Source organism: Cibotium barometz, chromosome 17, assembly GCF_041138505.1.
Source record: "Cibotium barometz isolate CiBa-2024 chromosome 17, ASM4113850v1, whole genome shotgun sequence".
Lineage (NCBI taxonomy): Eukaryota > Viridiplantae > Streptophyta > Polypodiopsida > Cyatheales > Cibotiaceae > Cibotium > Cibotium barometz.
In genome coordinates, this window is record NC_141062.1 from 2422644 (window position 1) to 2439922 (window position 17279).

The 17279-nt window shown below is 46.1% G+C and overlaps 1 protein-coding gene and 1 pseudogene across 2 annotated transcripts in view; both read right to left on the reverse strand.

The window, feature by feature from the left end:
- LOC147629581 (phosphoglycolate phosphatase 1A, chloroplastic-like) overlaps positions 1-15128 on the reverse strand; it is a 110252-nt gene extending 95124 nt beyond the window's left edge. For both annotated transcript variants that reach the window (XM_086811080.1, XM_086811081.1), the window contains exons 1-2: positions 14809-15128; positions 14652-14729 (exon numbers count right to left, since the gene is read on the reverse strand). In XM_086811080.1, coding sequence (XP_086667206.1) covers positions 14652-14729; positions 14809-14995 — 265 coding nt within the window. In that variant the 5' untranslated portion in view covers positions 14996-15128. The remainder of the gene's footprint in view (positions 1-14651; positions 14730-14808) is intronic.
- LOC147629583 (uncharacterized) lies at positions 100-2428 on the reverse strand (annotated as a pseudogene).
- Positions 15129-17279: the final 2151 nt, after the last annotated feature.

Genomic DNA, 17279 nt, shown 5'->3' on the forward strand with positions numbered 1-17279 from the left:
AACGTTTCCTGGTAGGAAACGGCAAGACCCGGGAAACGTTTGGAAACGCCAAACTCAATTACTAGGAAACGTCGGGGGTAGGCTCATCAAGTTTAAGGTAAAAAAACAGAAGTACAAATATATCTTTTTACAAAAAAATTAAAGTACATGTACAAATTCAATTATTGATCGGTAAGCACCATTAAAAGATGAAAAACAAAGCAGAACAATGGAAGACCATCATGGCTGAATTTCATTAATCAATCATTCTACAAGATAGAACTTGTTTACATGGGAAGTACGCCTTCATCTTCAAACTGATCCTCAAAACACTCATATATAGAATCCTCCTCTAATACATCCCATGCCTGGCATGGACCTGAAGAATACGAGGGCTCTTTCCGTGATATGAGCCTAAGATTACTGTGCACAAAGACCAAGTCATCTGCCTTCGTATGACCCAGCCGGTTCCGCTTCATGGAATGTATGAAGCCATAGGTGGACCAATTTCTCTCACATGCTGAAGCGCTAGATACTTGAGATAAGACACGAATAGCCAATCTCTGTAACATAGGAGTACCTGTACCATAGTTCTCCCACCATGCAATAGGAGAAAGCTTTTGCATGTCCGCTAAAGCTGAAGACTCTGCAAAATCCCCCTGTAGTCCAATGTACTGTGACAATTGTGCTTTGTACTCTGTCTTCTCATCTTCATCTTTGCCCACCCTATCCAACGTCTTTCTCCACCCTTTCATCACATCCTTGTCCTTGTATGGTCGCTTCATAAACCACATTGGGTTGAGGACATAAGCTGTTGCATGAAGAGGAGAATGAAGCATTTCCCAACGCTCTTGTGCAAGTACCCGAATCTCCTCGTACTCGTCGTTGCCATCTATGTATTCTTTCAATATCTCCTTGATTTTCTCTAGCATCTGATCAATGCCCTCATCATAACCGTACCCATGACCGGTTCATCTCTATCCACCATACGAAGCATTGCCATGACCGGCCACAAGACCTTGACATACTTCTCTATGTCCTCCCAAAAAGGAGTAGACAAGAGTTGCATCTCTATGTCCAAAGCATACTCGTTGTTTCTCTTCCATGCATCCCACTCCTCGCTTGTGACTAGCTGCTTCAAGGGACTCTTCACCTTCACCAATCTCTGCAACATCATGAAGTTTGAAGCAAATCGAGTATCACCTGGCCTAATGAGCTTGAGCTTGGAGTGTTTGCTGAACATGGCCCTTGTTGCATCATGATTCGAAATGAACTGCTGGACTTCTTTGCCTTGGGTGATAGCTCGATCCATCCACTCGATTAGGACCAAGTCCTTCAGTAGAAGATTCAAGCAATGAGTGGCACATGGTGTCCAAAAAATATGGGGATATGCTTGCTCCACCAAGTGACCTGCAAGCTTGCAATTGGCAGCACTATCCATAATTACTTGCACCACATTGTCCACACCGACCTCCCTAATGATGTCCAAAAGAGCAGAGGCAATAAACTCCCCAGTTTTTTGGCTCCCGGATGTATCGATGGATCTCTTGAATACCACACCTCGAGCACTGGAGACAATAAAATTAATCAAGGGCCTCTTTGCGGTGTCTGTCCATCCATCAAACACAATGGAGCACCCAAAGTGTGGCCATGAAGCCTCTACCCCCGAGAGACGACTGCAAACCCTGTCTTTTGCCTTGTCCAAGAGTGTGGTGCGAAGCTTCTCATAGTTTGGGGCTTTGTAACCCTTACCAAAAGACGCTATTGCACCCACCATGTCATGAAAATAAGGAGACCGTGCATAAAAAAACGGCATACCACATGCATAAAAGCATCGAGCAACGGCCTCATCTACTTCCTCTCGAGATGCATTCTTGAACATACCTTCCACGGACGGTTGCATTGTAGGCTTCTTGTTGACTAGATTGTTGCCAGTCTTTTGCTTCTTGATAGCGCTCTCATGGTCTTCTCGAGTCATGTTTGCTCGATTTTCAGTCGACACCTTGCAGCACACTTGGATGCCTTGGTTCTTGATGCCGAGTAAATGGGCCCGTACTCGTGGATAGGAGCCTGCAAAATTTGTTTTGCAAAAAGAACATTCCCATTTCTTGCTGCCCCCCTTTCCGAATGCTGCATTCTCAGTCACATACTTCCACAATGGCTCGGGAGCATGAGGTGCTTTAGGCTTGAAGGGCGTGATTAGGGGGACCACAGAAGAAGAAGAAGAAGAGAACATGGTTGAAATTGGAAGTTAGCAAAAAAGAGGGGCTCTTCTCCTTCTAAGCCTGCGAGTTTGCTCCAATTGAAGCTGTTTCGAACAAAGCCACTCAGGGACAGAAACTGAATTGATGCATTTGCATTTTAAGGCTCTATGGCGAATAGCATCTGCGAGAGTAAGGTGGTATTTAGGATCAAGGGGACATTTGCAAGGCTCGAAATGATCCTTCTTGGCGCACAGTTAAAGCAAATGCAAGGAGGTTGGGGTGCACAGTTTAAGCAAAGGCAAGGGGGCTCCTCCTGTGCTTGCATGGAAAGGGGTGGGAAGAGGGGAAAGAGAGAGAGAGAGGGGGAAGGAGAGAGAGCTGTGTGCGCCTAAGTTTCTCAACGTTGCAGGCTCGGCTAACTTTTCTTTTTTCTAATTTTATTAAAACGGTGCTTTTTAAAAAAAATCCACAAACGGGCTTTTTAAAAAAACGGGCTCCTCGTTTTCAAGGGTCACGATAAATCTGCAGAAAGTGTAGCGTGGAATGCTCTGGCGCACTGTGGGCTTGTGGGTTCATTAACTCTGTGCAGAGTCTATGCAGGGAGGCGAATCGTTTGTTATGAATATTGGGCCCCGTTCGTTTTTTTTTTAAATTCGCAGCAGTTCTTTTCGCTTATTGGCCTGCCACGTGTCTTTTAAATAGAACACTAAAAACAACCGTTTCCCAGCCGTTTCCCGCTATAGGAAACGGCTAGTGTAAACCGGCCTTCAAATAGCAAAGGGCGGTGAAACAAACACTCGCACATAAAACACTTCAACACCATTGAGGACCTAGAAAAGGAAAACAAATAGGGGGAGCTAGAGTGCTCCTGCAAATAGTACACGGACACCGATTGGCCCCAAATCGCAGTGGCGCCCCTTGCGGTATTTCTTTAATTGATTAAAAGAGCTTTGATTACAATATAAGGCTGGAAACTCAGCCGTCCCAGTAGAACTCCTGAAGCCTGCAAAGAACCTGCATCTGGCTTCTTGTCCACGCGGCATCCACAAACAAGTCCAGCCATTGTTCATATCAAAAGACTCTCTCACATTGAGTCTGCATACAGAAGCTTTCTCCCATGATCAAGGCTGCCACAACCATCCATAGCCTCTCACACTATGACAGCATCACACCCTGACACATCCAGTGCTCCTGTATCACAACACAGACTCCCAAACTGTCTCTCAAAAGAGAACTCGCATCACAGCACAGCATACCATACAGTTGACACACCTGTACAAACCCTCTCTACCTTCCAAGGGTACTATCCATCTCTGTCATGGATTCCCTGTCCCTTGTCCTATCAGTAGCAAGGCTGTACCAAACATGTGTCCACTCCTGTACCTTCTGCCTGCATGTGACCTATCTCCTGGAGAAACCCAAAAACATGTCTCTTCGAGAAAACCTACGACCTGTTTCCACATGAAAACCCTTAGGCCTGTTTCCCTTTGAAACTCCTGTTCTGTTTCCATGCATCTAGTTACCTGTTCCCTCATGAAACATCTGGCAACATAGAGATGCTCATAACTGTAGGTCCCACTGTTCCTTTCTAGCAAGAGAAAAACAATCTGCACCATGAGCACGCAGCCATGCGAGCTTGCTTCACTCCCATGCCAAGAAACATAACCAAATAACCTGTACTTGCAGCCAAAAACCCAAGCACATAGCTGAATTTGCAACCAAACAAAAACAGCCCATAAATTGTCATGTTTCCACCCTCTGAACTGCCAAACCCTTCCTCTCACAAAGGGCTAGAGAGAACCACTCTAGAACAGTCTTGAGCCAGTGAAAAGAGAGACTCCGAAAGACATCACCTGCAGTCCCACTTGCTCACAAAGAAAGAGAGACTTACAGTCTTTATGTCGCTTTCCACAAGGAAGAAAAGACTCGAGGAAAAGCCCCGAATTGTCTTGTCCTCTTGTCTTGCAGCCGGAAGAGGGAGAATACTTGTGAGAGAACCTGCTGTCCAGCCTTGTGTTCCCTTCTCACAACTCACACTTCCCAACTGACAACCATCTTCTTGCCAAAAGCAAAGGAGAGAGGAAGAAAAGAAAGAACCTGCAGGCGCCTGTGTACTCTGCAGCACAGCAGCCAGCTTATCCTCCAAAAAGCCAAAGAGAGAGAAGAAAAAGGATCTGTGTTTCTGTCCTATTGTGCAACACACCAGCCAGTAGCTTCCCTCTTCAAGAATCAGTTCAGAGCCTGAATTCAGCTGCGCCTGCATACACAACAGCTTTGCCTGCTTGCAACTCTCTCCAAAAAACAAGAGAAAGCTGAAGCGCAGCCCTGCAGCCTGCCTGTTTTCAGAAAAGCTCTCCAGCCAGCAGCCTGTATGCGCCCTGTTTCCAGAAAAGCTCTCCTCTCTCCACGCCAGCAGCCTGTATGCGCCCTGTTTCCAGACAAGCTCTCCTCTCTCCACGCCAGCAGCTTGTATGCGCCCTGTTTCCAGAAAAGCTCTCCTCTCTCATGCGCTGCCCGCCAGCCTTCCTCTTTCCCCAAAAAGCACACGTGGCCCCAAAATAGCTTAAGGGCCACGTTTTTCTTTAATGAAGGGCTTTATAACTTTTGAAGGTTTTTAAACCTTTGTCCCCACCAAAACCCTTTGTCCCCATGGGTTATGAGAGACTTTAATCACTTGGCCCCCTTCACACTTGGGGTTGTCCACACATGGGCTTCCATCTTCACTCCCACCTGATGCCATTCACACTGTCCACCATGTCCCCGTGCACACCTGCATCTTGTCCAGAGAAAAACACAGGGTCGTAACATACCCCCCTCTTGAAAAATGGCAAGCGTCCTCGATTGCACTCAATGGCACAGTAAACCATCTTATGAGCAAAGACACCCCGTATGGCAAAAACAATGGCGTTCCAATGCATCTGGATGATAGAACAATCATCCTGCACAATAAGCCACACTGTCCTCTTGCTTGTTCCTTCAGAACCTACAGCAAAAGTCTAAAACCAAATGGAAACACGTTACCTGTGTTAGCCAAAAACAAAACCATGCATCATTCTACATATGGCACACATATGCATGACACACACATGCATTCGCAAACAATATGCTCCTCAAAATGCTCTACCTACTCCAAAGTAACAGTCTAAGGGCTGCTCGCAAGCCTTACGCCCATGGGCATCCCGCAGGACCCACGACTGATGGTAAAACATGAGCATATGAAAGCATTCAATGCATCCAAACACTACATCTACCAAGTACTTTCCCACATATGTTCTCATGGCCATCCCGCAGGAGTTACACCCAGTGGTGCATCCATGAACATAATAAAGCACTTGATGTATCATACCAACATACATGCAGCACATGACACAATGCAGAGTATTTCCCAATGTATTCTCAATGGTACCAGGATCCAATGGCACCAGAATACAAAAATACCTCTACCTCAAAAAGTGTATGCATACATGCACAAACAGAGTTCGATCCATATTTCCATGAATCAAACCAACTCTAGGACTGCTCGCAAGACTTATGTCCTCCATAGAGTTATCCATAGTTGCAGTTAGGGTTCCAGGTGCGTGCGACTGTGAACCATACTCAACCACCATCTCATGTGTCTAGAACACAATATCATAGAAGTCCCATAAGCAGATGTACTGTCAGCCTCAGTACCTTCGGGTGAATACAAAGATGTCACCAAGTGACTCCTAGAGAACAAATGAGCCTGTCTGTAACAACAAGGGAGCGGAGGTGCTACCCCCCTCTTGAGCATCAGGCAATGCTCCAGACCTATGCTCTGCTAAACCTGAATGAGCCGTAACAAGAGTCGACTCCAACTCATAGGCATCAAGATAAAGCTGCAACTCCTGAGGTGAATCTGCTAAGTCACCCTCCTCCATCCACTTCGCATCCATCAGTGAACCTCCTCCATCCACTTTGATCCATCAGTGAACAGCTCTTGAACTTCACAGGATAGCGACGGGAAACCTTACCCTGTACCTAATGTGCCAGTATCTGCTCAGGAATAAGAACCTCGTCAAGTTCCTCCACTTCCATCTGAGCCTCATCTGATACATCCTCAGGCACCCAAAACTTGCTTGCACGCCACCCAAGTGGTAAGCACAAGACCTCGATGAAGCATAGTAGATCACCACTGCTAAACATAGAAGGAAACTGTCTTCCGAACCCATGAAGCCTCTATGAAGATACCACTGGTGACAAACTGTCGAAAGCCATAGCCTTCAACGCATCTCCTGCACCATAACACTTCAACTGCGTCTTGTTCCTGGCCGACTACTTCTTGTCCTTGGTGTCTTTTCTCCTCAGCTTCATCTTCAGCTCTTGCTCTTCACCTCATATAGGCAAAGACACAAAATCCTGTACTGTGTCCTGCACTTCCTTTTCACTTTCCTCATGTTGAAGCTTTTGATGTGACTTTCATAAGACAACCACGAGCTCGCCCCCTTAGGAAAGTTGGCGATTGTCCCGACCAAAGCAACCACGGACTCGCCTCCTTGAGAAAGTTGACGATGTGTCCCGGCAAACGGAACCTTGTAAACCGGCCTTCAAATAGCAAAGGGCGGTGAAACAAACACTCGCACATAAAACACTTCAACACCATTGAGGACCTAGAAAAGGAAAACAAATAGGGGGAGCTAGAGTGCTCCTGCAAATAGTACACGGACACCGATTGGCCCCAAATCGCAGTGGCGCCCCTTGCGGTATTTCTTTAATTGATTAAAAGAGCTTTGATTACAATATAAGGCTGGAAACTCAGCCGTCCCAGTAGAACTCCTGAAGCCTGCAAAGAACCTGCATCTGGCTTCTTGTCCACGCGGCATCCACAAACAAGTCCAGCCATTGTTCATATCAAAAGACTCTCTCACATTGAGTCTGCATACAGAAGCTTTCTCCCATGATCAAGGCTGCCACAACCATCCATAGCCTCTCACACTATGACAGCATCACACCCTGACACATCCAGTGCTCCTGTATCACAACACAGACTCCCAAACTGTCTCTCAAAAGAGAACTCGCATCACAGCACAGCATACCATACAGTTGACACACCTGTACAAACCCTCTCTACCTTCCAAGGGTACTATCCATCTCTGTCATGGATTCCCTGTCCCTTGTCCTATCAGTAGCAAGGCTGTACCAAACATGTGTCCACTCCTGTACCTTCTGCCTGCATGTGACCTATCTCCTGGAGAAACCCAAAAACATGTCTCTTCGAGAAAACCTACGACCTGTTTCCACATGAAAACCCTTAGGCCTGTTTCCCTTTGAAACTCCTGTTCTGTTTCCATGCATCTAGTTACCTGTTCCCTCATGAAACATCTGGCAACATAGAGATGCTCATAACTGTAGGTCCCACTGTTCCTTTCTAGCAAGAGAAAAACAATCTGCACCATGAGCACGCAGCCATGCGAGCTTGCTTCACTCCCATGCCAAGAAACATAACCAAATAACCTGTACTTGCAGCCAAAAACCCAAGCACATAGCTGAATTTGCAACCAAACAAAAACAGCCCATAAATTGTCATGTTTCCACCCTCTGAACTGCCAAACCCTTCCTCTCACAAAGGGCTAGAGAGAACCACTCTAGAACAGTCTTGAGCCAGTGAAAAGAGAGACTCCGAAAGACATCACCTGCAGTCCCACTTGCTCACAAAGAAAGAGAGACTTACAGTCTTTATGTCGCTTTCCACAAGGAAGAAAAGACTCGAGGAAAAGCCCCGAATTGTCTTGTCCTCTTGTCTTGCAGCCGGAAGAGGGAGAATACTTGTGAGAGAACCTGCTGTCCAGCCTTGTGTTCCCTTCTCACAACTCACACTTCCCAACTGACAACCATCTTCTTGCCAAAAGCAAAGGAGAGAGGAAGAAAAGAAAGAACCTGCAGGCGCCTGTGTACTCTGCAGCACAGCAGCCAGCTTATCCTCCAAAAAGCCAAAGAGAGAGAAGAAAAAGGATCTGTGTTTCTGTCCTATTGTGCAACACACCAGCCAGTAGCTTCCCTCTTCAAGAATCAGTTCAGAGCCTGAATTCAGCTGCGCCTGCATACACAACAGCTTTGCCTGCTTGCAACTCTCTCCAAAAAACAAGAGAAAGCTGAAGCGCAGCCCTGCAGCCTGCCTGTTTTCAGAAAAGCTCTCCAGCCAGCAGCCTGTATGCGCCCTGTTTCCAGAAAAGCTCTCCTCTCTCCACGCCAGCAGCCTGTATGCGCCCTGTTTCCAGACAAGCTCTCCTCTCTCCACGCCAGCAGCTTGTATGCGCCCTGTTTCCAGAAAAGCTCTCCTCTCTCATGCGCTGCCCGCCAGCCTTCCTCTTTCCCCAAAAAGCACACGTGGCCCCAAAATAGCTTAAGGGCCACGTTTTTCTTTAATGAAGGGCTTTATAACTTTTGAAGGTTTTTAAACCTTTGTCCCCACCAAAACCCTTTGTCCCCATGGGTTATGAGAGACTTTAATCACTTGGCCCCCTTCACACTTGGGGTTGTCCACACATGGGCTTCCATCTTCACTCCCACCTGATGCCATTCACACTGTCCACCATGTCCCCGTGCACACCTGCATCTTGTCCAGAGAAAAACACAGGGTCGTAACAGCTAGCTAGTGGGGAAACGTGGAAACGACGTTTCCACGCCTTCATCCCACGTTTCCTGCAAACCGAGACCAAAACAGTCCTAGTCTAGGGACCCTAAGGACCCACCCCTTATGGGAGTGAATGATCTTAACAATGAGCTCATGTGCCTTTTATAGGCCCCTTTGGACCCAAGGAGAGCTGGCCGACTGGCTTAATTTACTCATAAATGTAGCGCATGCAGTCGCCTTGCCCTCTGGTTCAGCTGACCACTCTTGTAAGCAGCCGACAGCAGTTCTTGTACAGCCAACAGCTCTTGTCGCAACCGACAGCATCTTCTTCATGCCCTCCAGCCTTGCTCCAAGTCCACAGTGGCCTCTTCTGCACCTTGTGCTCCAAGTCTAGCTCTAATGCTCTTTTTCTGGCTGCCCTCTTCTGGACTAGCTCCAGAGAATGTCCATGGCAATTCATGCACCTTCTCCTAAACTTGATGACGGGATTCCAACTTTTTCCTTGGATGATTGTCATCATCCCATTCTGTTCCGGGAGTCTCTCTGTCATCCATCCAACTCTGGCAAGCCTTCACTGAAAACCCAGCCCGGTCTCCAAAACCACTCTGACTCTGAATAATATCTATGCATCTATTCCATCCAGACCCCGATCCATTCTTGCCCTGACTCCGAACACTGTCTTGGTCTTCATTCCTGAGAAATGAGTCTGGCACTCTCACATCACCCCTTGGAGGATAATCCTCCCTTGGGACCGTTGCCCGAGAACCTATCTGGCTCACAGGACTGCCATCCCCTCTGGCTTTGTGGAACACCACCAACAAACCTCCTGGAAGCTCTTCCCGATTCTGTGTTCCTTGCCTTGGGCTTCTATCCGTGTACTTTCCTGTACCTTGGACCTGTACACCATCATATGGGACTGAATCAGTGTTTAGCTTTACTGAGCCTGATGCTCTAATACCAATGTAACACGCGGAAGCTGTGGGAGTCTTCTTTCAGCCCTAAACACCACTAAGAACATGCTGATGCATAACGCAAGACAGATGGGAGAGTAGAGAGAGAGAGAGAGAGAAACGGTAGAAATTCAGTATATTTCTGATGGTACAAACAGGTACCTACAGTCTACAGCCCTTGGCTGCCTTCTTGAAAAGGTGAACATCACCAAAACAGTCCTAGTCTAGGGACCCTAAGGACCCACCCCTTATGGGAGTGAATGATCTTAACAATGAGCTCATGTGCCTTTTATAGGCCCCTTTGGACCCAAGGAGAGCTGGCCGACTGGCTTAATTTACTCATAAATGTAGCGCATGCAGTCGCCTTGCCCTCTGGTTCAGCCGACCACTCTTGTAAGCAGCCGACAGCAGTTCTTGTACAGCCAACAGCTCTTGTCAACCGACAGCATCTTCTTCATGCCCTCCAAGCCTTGCTCCAAGTCCACAGTGGCCTCTTCTGCACCTTGTGCTCCAAGTCCTAGCTCTAATGCTCTTTCTCTGGCTGCCCTCTTCTGGACTAGCTCCAGAGAATGTCCATGGCAATTCGTGCACCTTCTCCTAAACTTGATGACAGGATTCCAACTTTTTCCTTGGATGACTGTCATCATCCCATTCTGTTCCGGGAGTCCCTCTGTCATCCATCCAACTCTGGCAAGCCTTCACTAAAAACCCAGCCCGGTCTCCAAAACCACTCTGACTCTGAATAATATCTATGCATCTATTCCATCCAGTCCCCAATCCATTCTTGCCCTGACTCCGAACACTGTCTTCGTCTTCATTCCTGAGAAATGAGTCTGGCACTCTCACATCACCCCTTGGAGGATAATCCTCCCTTGGGACCGTTGCCCGAGAACCTATCTGGCTCACAGGACTGCCATCCCCTCTGGCTTTGTGGAACACCACCAACAAACCTCCTGGGAGCTCTTCCCGATTCTGTGTTCCTTGCCTTGGGCTTCGTATCCATGTACTTTCCTGTACCTCGGGCCTGTACACCATCATATGGGACTGAATCAATGTTTAGCTTTACTGAGCCTGATGCTCTAATACCAATGTAACACGTGGAAGCTCTGGGAGTCTTCTTTCAGCCCTAAACACCACTAAGAACATGCTGATGCATAACGCAGATAGATGGGAGAGTAGAGAGAGAGAGAGAGAGAGAGAAACGCTAGAAATTCAGTAAATTTCTGATGGTACAAAAAGGTACCTACAATCTATAGCCCTTGGCTGCCTTCTTGAAAAGGTGAACATCACCAAAACAGTCCTAGTCTAGGGACCCTAAGGACCCACCCCTTATGGGAGTGAATGATCTTAACAATGAGCTCATGTGCCTTTTATAGGCCCCTTTGGACCCAAGGAGAGCTGGCCGACTGGCTTAATTTACTCATAAATGTAGCTCATGCAGTCGCCTCGCCCTCTGGTTCAGCCGACCACTCTTGTAAGCAGCCGACAGCAGTTCTTGTACAGCCAACAGCTCTTGTCGCAACCGACAGCATCTTCTTCATGCCCTCCAAGCTTTGCTCCAAGTCCACACTGGCCTCTTCTGCACCTTGTGCTCCAAGTCCTAGCTCTAATGTTCTTTTTTTGGCTGCCCTCTTCTGGACTAGCTCCAGAGAATGTCCATGGTAATTCATGCACATGACAACTAGAGCAAGAGAGCAGAGGCGAAGAGAAGAAATGACTCGACTCAACAGCAGGAGAAGAAAAAGCATTCTTCACCCGAGGAGGATTCTCTCGAGGACGAGGACGAGGAGGAGGCACTTGCCACAGCTATGGAAAGCCAGGACACATGGCAAGAGACTGCTATAGCAAACCCAGTGGAGAAGGAACGATATCGGCAAACTTCATGGAGGCTCTAAAGGAAGTGGAGTCGGATCATCTTTTCTGAGAGAGAGAGAGAGAGAGACTCCACAACCCAATGTAACCTGCCCCGACAAAGTAAAACCACCTCTGAGCCACCGATGATGTAGGCCACGTGGTAGATGTATGTGTGAGCACTTTAGTCAAGGTCGCGGGTACTTGTAGGTAAGCCTTGGACACATAGAGAGAGAGAGAGTGTCGGACTATGAGTTTAGGGACTTAAGGCACTGGTCGCGGGCTATCAAGTAAGAGAGAAACTTGGTACAGGGTCCAGGTGTGCTAAGTTAACTTGAGGGAAGGTGTGCTAGACACTGGTCGTCGCGGACTATCAAGTAAGAGGGAAACTTGGTATAGGATCCAGGTGTGCTAGGAGTATTCACTTGAGGGGAGGTGTTGAAATATACAAGTGAATTGGGTGTGTGCGGGAACAAGCCCTTGGCAAGAGGCTGTAAAAGAGAATGTGTAAATGTAAGAGAATCTGTGAAAAGGTGAGAAGAATCTATTGGGAGAGAATAAAAGGTAGCATGAGAAGATTTAGGAGGTGTGGAGATATTCTGGGAAGTGTGGAGATATTCTGGGAGAGGTGGAGAGAATCAAGGAGAAATCAGTGGGATTAGATGCTTAGAGAATCACGCAAAAGAGGTGGAGTGAATCAAGGAGAAATCAGTGGGATTAGATGCTTGGATGTAAACTCTATAAATTGAGGCATTGGCCTAATGAGAATTTGCTGGTTTTTTATTATCCATACCTACATTAAGCTGTTTATTAATTACTCACTAATCACATCTTAATTATTTGCTAATCACTTTGTTAATGATGTTGATTCTAGCATTTGATCCACCATAGCTTATCACATTGCTGTAATTTTAACATATATGAGCATTCAGCAATATACAGTAGATTAGGGTTACATCTCTTGTCTTCTATGTGTTTGTACGTTAAGAAGGATTAGCAATTTTTCTTGCTTTGTGTTAATCATGATCACACTTCCACACGTATGTTACACATAGCAATATAGAATTAAACATAGGTTTACAAGAAGTGCTTGCAGTTTGTGTGTTCCAATTTCCCGCTGTGTTTTCTTCTCTGTTAAAATGTTAAAATGCATGCAACTAGCTGGTAGTCCTAGATTTGGGGCCACATTGGAGGACATACCAATGGTTCACCATTTGATAAAGCATTAAGATCACAGGTAAATAAAGAGTAATATTCAGCTGTTGTATTTTTATTTTCATATCAGTAAAGCAAATACTCTGCCAGTGGGGGGCTTTTCCTCACCATTGTGACCTAGTGCAGTGTTTATGTGCATGAATGTGTGCATATTCACATTAACCACCTTATTCTCTAACACCTACCCTCAAGGATGAGCCTATATGAATATCGATTCCTTATGCTCACAGCAGGCAGTAGGCTAAATGGGAATTCACTTGCTATGTGCACTTCAAATCTCCATGGATCAAATCACGGTGTCATCACCCAAACTTCACATTAAAGCTTGAACTAGGAAAAATCACATGAGAGAATTAAGAGCTATGAGAATGGCAAATTTGTGATATGCATGCATGAGGTTGAGAATAAGGAGCCCATCTACATACTATGAAATCACAACCAACTTCCATTGACTTCTTAGAGAGGGGTTTGGGCCTCTTGGACAAGTCATAGTGTGGCATTATTCCTACGCGAAATAGAGGCATAGACATAAACTCAAGAGACGCCAGATAAGACAAGGAAACTGCATTCACACAGCAGTTACATGGCTAGTGCTGTGGTAAAGAGGCATGTACAGAGCAGGAAACAAGGACACACAAGACTTGAGAGATCCCCACCATGGGAAGTCCTCCACCATGGGAAATCCTCCAGTTGGAGCTTCTCAAGGAGGACATGCATGATGCTTATGAGAGAAACCAAGGATTTATTGAAAACCCCACCACTAGGTATGAAATTGCCAGGACCGTTTCCTTCACCTGACACTAATAAGGGTTTGATTAGACAGACCAATGTATATATAGGCACACATCCCATCCTTTGAAAGCCTACAAGGGGAGGAGCAACAAACAACTACCAAAGAGAAGCATACACTCAATCCACTTCACAAGATGAAGATAGAGTAGCATGTCATTGCCCAGGATGCTTTTACTCTCTTTTGTAGGAAGTTATAGCCTCTCTAGATTGGAGATTTGCAAGGGTATAAGAGGTTGTACTTGCAAGTTCACTTGATGTGAGGGGAATCTATTGGGAATATGCTGATTTGTGTCTTTGGGTTTCCATGCAATGACTCTTTATCACTGTTATTGATATGCAACTCAGTCCTCCCTAGAACTTCATCTATGGCTATCTGAACAGGAGAAGGCAACGTTCGGGAAAGTGAGGTGGACAGAAGGCCAAGCGGGTGGACAAACCCTTGGTGCATCCTGCCCCCAGAGTGCAAACACAGTTCCTACCATAGTCCACTCTCACCGTAAACAATAGGGTCACTTGGGCCACTCCCCCTGCTCGTCAAGAGGCCACTTGATTATGTTAAATTGTTTCTCTGCACACCATGTGTTTGCCTGAGGAACCCCCTGGCGTACAAGGATCCACAAAGGGGTCATGTCCCTGGCTGATTTTGCTGTCCGCTGATAGAGAGGGATAATCAAGTATTGTTTTGCTTTCTACATGAAAAATGAGAACTGAAAAGGGTGTAGGACCAGGATAGGCCCCCGTCTGGAAGGGATTTGTACCGATGAAAGGGTGACCATGCCTAAACAGCAGGCATCACAGGGAAGGCATCATGTAGCTTGGCTGCCTTGCGATAACCGACCAAAACCCCTGCCAGCTGGTAGAGATGTCTGTACGGCTGTACAATTGTCTCAGAAGGTGCAGTTGCACAAGATTTATGAAGTAAAATGTGCATTCATCAAAAGACCTTGAGCTCTTCGTCATGAGATAATGTGTCTGAAGACATGCTTCGAAAAACATACTCTAATGCTCACTGTCAGGTTCTGAGCTCAACTAGCAAGCACATATTACAAACCGAATGAAGTCTCTTACCATCGCAATCGAAGATGAAGGTTTCTACGGAGTTGATGAGATCCTCGACGTTGGTAAGGGTGGTGGCTGCCGTCTTGGCTGTGCAGTAAAACATGTCACAGGAAGAAAAGAATTTCACAAGAAGTTGAAAAATGCAGGCAAGGTACGAGAAAATAACCTGTGCCGTCGCTTTGGGCCATGACCGTCATGGATTGAGAGGGGTGGCTGTGAAGGTTTTTGCTGTTGTGAACGGTGTTGCAGATGAAACGCGAGCGAAGAAAATGAGAGCGGATAGAGAGAGGCGAAGAGAGCCATTGCCCGCTGCAGAGGGGAGAGGAGACGACACCTCTGGCCAACAACATCATCGTGTGTATGTCTGGCTCGCTCTCCCCCTCTCTCTCTATATGTACACACACACACAAGCACTCAGTCGAAGTAAGCTATCTTCGGAGTTCTTGCAATCAATCAGAGGCCCTCGATCGTCGTCATCTTTTTAGTGTGCTCGGAAAGTGGGCGTATGTGTCTAATCACCAAAGGCTGGTTCATCCTGGCCCAATCACCATAGGCTAAGAAAAGAAGTACGTACTTGTTCACATATTTGTGGCGCAACTAGAGCAATAAGGAGGACCTTTGAGATGAGACTATTTGTTGGTAACATTGCAAGCACATTCAAGCCACGTGGAAACCCTTGATTGGTGGATCTAGCCCAAAAAGCTTAAGAGACACAAAAAAAAAGACCAGGCCAGGATTTTTTCGTAGGTTTCCTTATGTTAATAAGGGCAGAGTAAAAATGTGACCATAGGAAAAGGACTCTCCTAATCCATGGTCTTGTAATTAAAAGACGCACAATAAAGTATACCTTTAAAAATACTTAGTTTAAAATTTATTCAATGCCATAAGTTAAAAACTTGTATGATTTATAAGGTTTGAACATTGAGACTCATGAGTCGTCGCTTGGCTTTTGAGGAGTGTGCAAATTTTAAAAAACAAAGATAATAAACTTGTAAAAAACAAAGATAATAAACTTGTAAAAAAACAAAGTTAACAAACCTTTTAACTTAATATTTCACAAGAAATCTAATTTCCAATTTCTCCCCCATGCACATGCTGGCAACACCACCCACTTGGCAAGCTCTCTATGCTCCCTTAAATAGCAGGAAGGCTGAATTGGTTATCCATATTCCACCGTTGTCGCGTACCCTCCTTGGCTCATCGTTGGGTCGTGATTTGTGGACCTTGAGGTCTCTAGGCTCCAACAAAGCCGACGAGACAAGAGCAATCACACGCTACACACAACACTACTTTCCTTTAACGTTCTTTTATAGGCCAGGGCCACCATTGATGCAAAGAAACCTACCATTGCTACAAAAAAAAACTCTCTAGTCTTGACTCTTAAATGCTTTTTCAAGGCTAGATTTGCCCATTGATTTGAAGGGGATTTGTGTATAAAAGCTAAGTGTCATACTGTAGTAACCTCCTCGAGCCCTCGTGCGCTCCCTCTTGCATAATTTGCCAAGGCGACTCAGTTCTCCCCTGCTCACTTTTTACATATTTGTGAAAGCAATTGTTGTATGCCTGTACTCTTGAAGGCAAAAGTGGTGGACTAGGTACCTAGTCTTGGCATATTCGTGAAGGCAACACCTAGTCTTAACTCACAAATACTCTAGTGTATGCTATTAACAACTATAGGGTGACTCCTAGTCCTAAGTACTCTACTTAGTCTTGTATGCCAATGACCATTGACCATGTGGCGACAAGCCTCCTAGTCCGAATCCCAAGTACTCGTGTTGACGCTTCCCGTTATAGGCTAGCCAACTTTGATTATTGAAGGTTGTAGCATCTAGTCAATCTTAGAGCCTCATCCCACGTGGCTCTAGCGACAGTTGTGGCACTCAACACATGCCACAAATGCATGTCCCACGCATGCAAGCCCCACGCATGCAAACCCTGCTCGCTGAGGATTTCTCTGCATTCTTCTATAGCGCTAAGGCTCCCTGGATGCCTCAAAATCCTCAGGAGGATTATGAGTATTTCGCCACTTTGTTTGCCTTTGTCTCATTGTCAGTCTACAGGTGAAATATCTTTAAATAGACGATAATGTTTAAGACAATGACTATATAACGATTTCACTAAAATCGAGCTGTAACTACCTTACGAAAGGCTCGCTACGCTCAACAATATATCGAATGGGATTCCCATCCGCACATCCAACTAGTATGGCGAGGTTTCCTCCTGCGGTTTTGGGTCCAAGAAGCTATCGTCACCCACCTTGAAACCTGAACAATCTGCAGTTACCGCATGTCATACTTTGGATGATTAGACGTACTCTCACTGGCATGCGTGAAGATAGCGATGACCAAAACAGAGACCTACATGCACACACTAGTAAGTAAGTTAGGGAGGGAAATCATTGAGCCTCACTTTAATAAAAACCAGAGAATCTTGCACTCACTAGTAAGTAAGTTAGGGAGGGAAATCATTGAGCCTCACTTTAATAAAAACCAGATAATCTTGCACTCACCTCTTCGGCCATCTTCTGACATGACATACAGATATCACGGGAAGCGCAAGAACAAAGTCCTTCGCAATGTGAAGGTTCAAGTTCCTGCCTCCCGCACAGCAATCCCCAGGTGCTCTGCACGTAAAGTG